Source organism: Phodopus roborovskii, unplaced genomic scaffold (genome assembly GCF_943737965.1).
Source record: "Phodopus roborovskii unplaced genomic scaffold, PHOROB, whole genome shotgun sequence".
Lineage (NCBI taxonomy): Eukaryota > Metazoa > Chordata > Mammalia > Rodentia > Cricetidae > Phodopus > Phodopus roborovskii.
In genome coordinates this window covers 2,598,690-2,603,234 of record NW_026126638.1, presented here as the reverse complement: position 1 = coordinate 2,603,234, position 4,545 = coordinate 2,598,690, and the positions used below count along the sequence as shown (strand labels likewise).

The following is a 4,545-nucleotide window of genomic DNA, read 5'->3' as shown; positions in this document are numbered from 1 at the left end:
CATCCTGTGGCTTGACAGTCTTTATGTGCCATTCCCATCCTTAGCCTGCTGAAGCTCTTTCTTATGAAGATGCCAGCTGCACAGAAAACGCTGGCATTGCCAGCCTGTCCACTCTGCCCACAGGGAAGTCAAGGCCAAGCTACCGGGATGTGGCTGGCAGTCTCCAGCATTTCCATCCTTGCAGTCTAGGGAAGAAACACTCTGAAGCCTTTAGCAGACGGATGGGAAACCTTTCTGGCATTCAAAGAGAGACAGAGTAAGAAGCATGGGTTCCCTCACAACCCATTTTGCCCCATCCAAATCCTGCCAAAATGAGTCTCCATTGTAACATGGCCTAGGGTTAGAGGCCATCTTTCTGGCAAAACACCTAAAATGTGTCTATTAGATGCTCTTTGAACACAGTTGTAATTTTTTTATTGACATTTTGATGTAACCCCTTTCCAATATCCTTCCCCCCTTTCTTGACACAAATAAATATAAATTACAAAATAATTTTTCTTTTTTCCTCCCAGGGTGGCTTGGAATAAGGATTCTGAGCTGCAATTCCCTCTATAATGTGTATCTTTAATACTATGATCTTCTGGTTCTTTTCATGGTCGCTAATGGCGGTTGTTCCCAGCACTCTGTGACAGGGTTTCCCACTCACTGGGCATGGCTAGGCTTTCCCTCTCCTGTTACTAACACTGTGCCTTGAAGAAGGCTGCAGCCCCACCCTTTCAGTTCGCAAAAGTGAGACTCTGTAGGGGAATTAACGTTGGGACACAGCCTAAACGGAAAGCTCTCAAGACATTTAAAAATACTTCATTCCCCCACTCTCAGTAGAGGTTGAAATTGGCAAATGTGTCATCATGGATATAGAAAACGTGGACCCCCCCCCCGCCCATTAAATAGCTGTAAAGGGGAGTCAGATGCTGTGTATAGGTTATTGGGGAGGGGTGTGTTGGGCCAGGGTGAGATTTCTTTTTGATGAAATACACTGCGCAGGTCAGCCCGGTGAACAGAAATGAGAAGAGATGTGAAAGATGGAGGGGGTGTGTTATTATGATACTGCGGCTTGGTTGGTGTGGGGGTGGGGGCGTGCTTGTGAATGTGAGAAAGCAAGGGGCGTGCCAGGAGAGCGCGGGAAAGATTACTGGGGAGGCAAGTGTACACATCTTTCCCCTGCATTCAGGCTAGCCGCAGCCCCTGGCTGGGTAAGGGGTGTGATGTGAGAGTGGGGTGGGAGGGGGCAGCAGGCGGGGCCTGCCACGTCACTTGGAGAGTGTTGGGGAGGAAGGGCAGAGCGGAGAGCTAAGCCTGCTGCTGCTGCTGCTGCTGCTGCTGCTGTTGCTGCTGTTGCTGCTGTTGCTGCTGTTGCTGCTGTTGCTGCTGTTGCTGCTGTTGCTGCTGTTGCTGTCCCTGCTGCGGGTGTAGCAAAGGCTTGAAGAGGTGGGAGGTGGGTCCCTGCGCTCCTGCGCCAGGGCAGCCCTAGGGCGGTCCCCAGGCCTGTGGAACAGCTCCCGGGAAGAAGGTGGTGGTTGGAACCGCGACCTTGGCCAGACCTAGTTCGGTGGTGGACGTAGGGCGGAGGCGGAGGCCGAGCGCGGCAGGAGTCTTTGGCGAACCGGAGGGAGGCGCATCTGGCGCTTCGGTACCAGTGGCAAACCAGGGTCTTGTAAGGCTGGAGAAGAGCGGGACTCAGACAAAACCAGCAGGTCTAGAGGGCGGACCCGTGGGTCTCCGAGCCCAGTTTTAGTCACCACCCGGAGCTAAGCCACGCGTCTTTTCCAGCAACCAGTTTCACGTGTGCGACAGTTTGCGGGTTCCAGGCATTCCAGTAATCTTGAGCCAGAGCCACATCTCAGACCTCGCCTGGCAGAGGGACCAGCTGCAGGTTTCACCCACCTAACCTCCAGGTCAGAGTGCGGGGCCCCACCCTAAAGGAGGGCGCTGCCAGAGCTGGGCAACCGGTGCCGCGCTCCGGAGCTCGTGTCGTGGGCGCCGTCCTAGTGGCGGGGAGCGCACCGCCAAGGGGACATGAGATCGGAGAAATCCCTGACGCTGGCGGCGCCGGGGGAGGTCCGTGGGCCGGAGGGGGAGCAACAGGATGCCGGAGAGTTCCCGGAGGCCGCGGGCGGCGGCGGCTGCTGTAGTAGCGAGAGGCTGGTGATCAACATCTCCGGGCTGCGCTTCGAGACGCAGCTGCGCACCCTGTCGCTGTTCCCTGACACGCTTTTGGGAGACCCTGGCCGTAGGGTCCGCTTCTTCGACCCCCTGAGGAACGAGTACTTCTTTGATCGCAACCGACCCAGCTTCGATGCCATCCTCTATTACTACCAATCTGGGGGCCGCCTGCGCAGGCCGGTCAACGTGCCCCTGGATATCTTTATGGAAGAGATCCGCTTCTATCAGCTGGGGGACGAAGCCCTGGCGGCCTTCCGGGAGGATGAGGGCTGCCTGCCCGAAGGTGGCGAGGACGAGAAACCACTCCCCTCCCAGCCCTTTCAACGCCAGGTCTGGCTTCTCTTTGAATACCCAGAGAGTTCTGGGCCTGCCCGAGGCATCGCCATCGTCTCAGTGTTGGTCATTCTCATTTCCATCGTCATCTTTTGCCTGGAGACCTTGCCCCAGTTCCGTGCAGATGGGCGTGGTGGAAGCAATGAGGGTAGTGGGACCCGCATGTCCCCGGCCTCCAGGGGGAGCCATGAGGAAGAAGAGGAGGACGAGGATTCCTATGCATTTCCTGGTGGCATTCCCCCTGGGGGTGTGGGGACTGGGGGAACGTCCTCATTCAGTACTCTTGGGGGTTCCTTCTTCACGGACCCCTTCTTTCTGGTGGAAACTTTGTGTATCGTCTGGTTCACCTTTGAGCTCCTGGTGCGCTTCTCTGCCTGTCCTAGCAAGGCGGCCTTCTTTCGCAATATCATGAACATCATTGACTTGGTGGCCATCTTCCCCTATTTTATTACCCTGGGCACCGAGCTAGTGCAACGCCACGAGCAACAGTCCATGAGTGGTGGCAGTGGCCAAAATGGGCAGCAGGCCATGTCGCTAGCCATCCTCAGGGTGATCCGCCTGGTCCGGGTGTTCCGCATCTTCAAGCTTTCCCGCCATTCCAAGGGGCTGCAGATTCTGGGTAAGACCTTGCAGGCGTCCATGCGGGAGCTGGGGCTGCTCATCTTTTTCCTCTTCATTGGAGTCATCCTCTTCTCCAGCGCTGTCTACTTCGCAGAGGCGGACGATGATGATTCGCTCTTCCCTAGCATCCCAGATGCCTTCTGGTGGGCTGTGGTTACAATGACCACAGTAGGTTATGGAGATATGTACCCCATGACGGTAGGGGGCAAGATCGTGGGTTCACTGTGCGCCATTGCTGGGGTTCTCACCATTGCACTGCCGGTACCGGTCATCGTCTCTAATTTCAACTACTTCTACCATCGAGAGACGGAGCAGGAAGAGCAAGGCCAGTATACTCACGTCACTTGTGGGCAGCCTACACCGGACCTGAAGGCAACAGACAATGGGCTTGGCAAACCTGACTTTTCTGAGGCTTCACGAGAACGGCGGCCTAGCTACCTTCCAACTCCACATCGAGCTTATGCAGAGAAAAGGATGCTCACCGAGGTTTGATGGATGCAGGCAGGGCCTGCAGGAAAATGGGAGCTCTGAGAAAGCCATCTCTCAGGCTTCCTTCTCATGCTCACTACTCCTGTCATAGCTCCAGAGGACCTCGAACCCCCTTCCCCGTACCCAATACATGGCATCCTGGACCAAATACCTGGACTGTAGACTGTTGCTCAGTCCTCGAAGTATTCGAGGTTTCTCCATCTTAGTGACATTTTGGAAATTTCAACGGTGCCGCCCAATCATACCCATCTGTCAAGTGGATGAGATACACATTTCTGCCTGACCTTCACTCAAGACTGAATTTTCATGCCTGAGTCTTGTAATATCACTAGGAATGGTGACATCAATAGAATAGAAAGCTGCTACACTCAGGTCCCTTCTTTAGCGTCCTTTGCTTTGGGTCATGCACCTTTCTGATCTTCTGGTCACTTGGTCACTGAGAAGAATCTTGAGAATGGAAAAGACTTCAACTTGCTGTTTTAGATCAGCACTCTGCCCATCTCCTGGCCAGCAGAGCTGTTAGCTGCACAGCTTTGAAAGTTATTCATGACTAAATTCGGATGGAACTAGAGAAAATACTCCCAACTGGATTATTTAAAGGATGTGAGGGTCGGTCCTAGAACAAAGGGTCCGGTGGATTCCTCTAGGTGTGATCTGGCACAGGAGACACTGGCTGTGGCCCACACATGTCCTCTTCACTCTGATTCTCTGACTCCCTCGAGCTTCCAGAAAAGCTCCTTCTCAGAGCCAAATATACTTTGTGTAAGCATCTTCGTGTGCAGAGGAACTGGAAAATGGAACTACAGAGCCAGGAGAGAAGGCTAGCCAGAGCCAAGCGACTGGCTGGACTACATATAGGAAGCTAGGTGCCACTTAGCAGAAACTGTCACCTTGGACAGGCAGAGGGGCTCTGCTGTAGACAGCAGCCAGTTCTCCCCA

At 54.3% G+C, this 4,545-nt stretch overlaps 1 protein-coding gene across 1 annotated transcript; it reads left to right on the top strand.

The window, feature by feature from the left end:
* Positions 1–1,412: 1,412 nt before the first annotated feature.
* On the top strand, positions 1,413–4,077 carry Kcna6 (potassium voltage-gated channel subfamily A member 6). Its single transcript, XM_051173159.1, has one exon. The coding sequence runs from the start codon at positions 2,017–2,019 to the stop codon at positions 3,607–3,609; it is 1,593 nt and encodes a 530-aa protein (XP_051029116.1). The 5' UTR covers positions 1,413–2,016; the 3' UTR covers positions 3,610–4,077.
* The last annotated feature ends 468 nt before the right edge of the window (positions 4,078–4,545 follow it).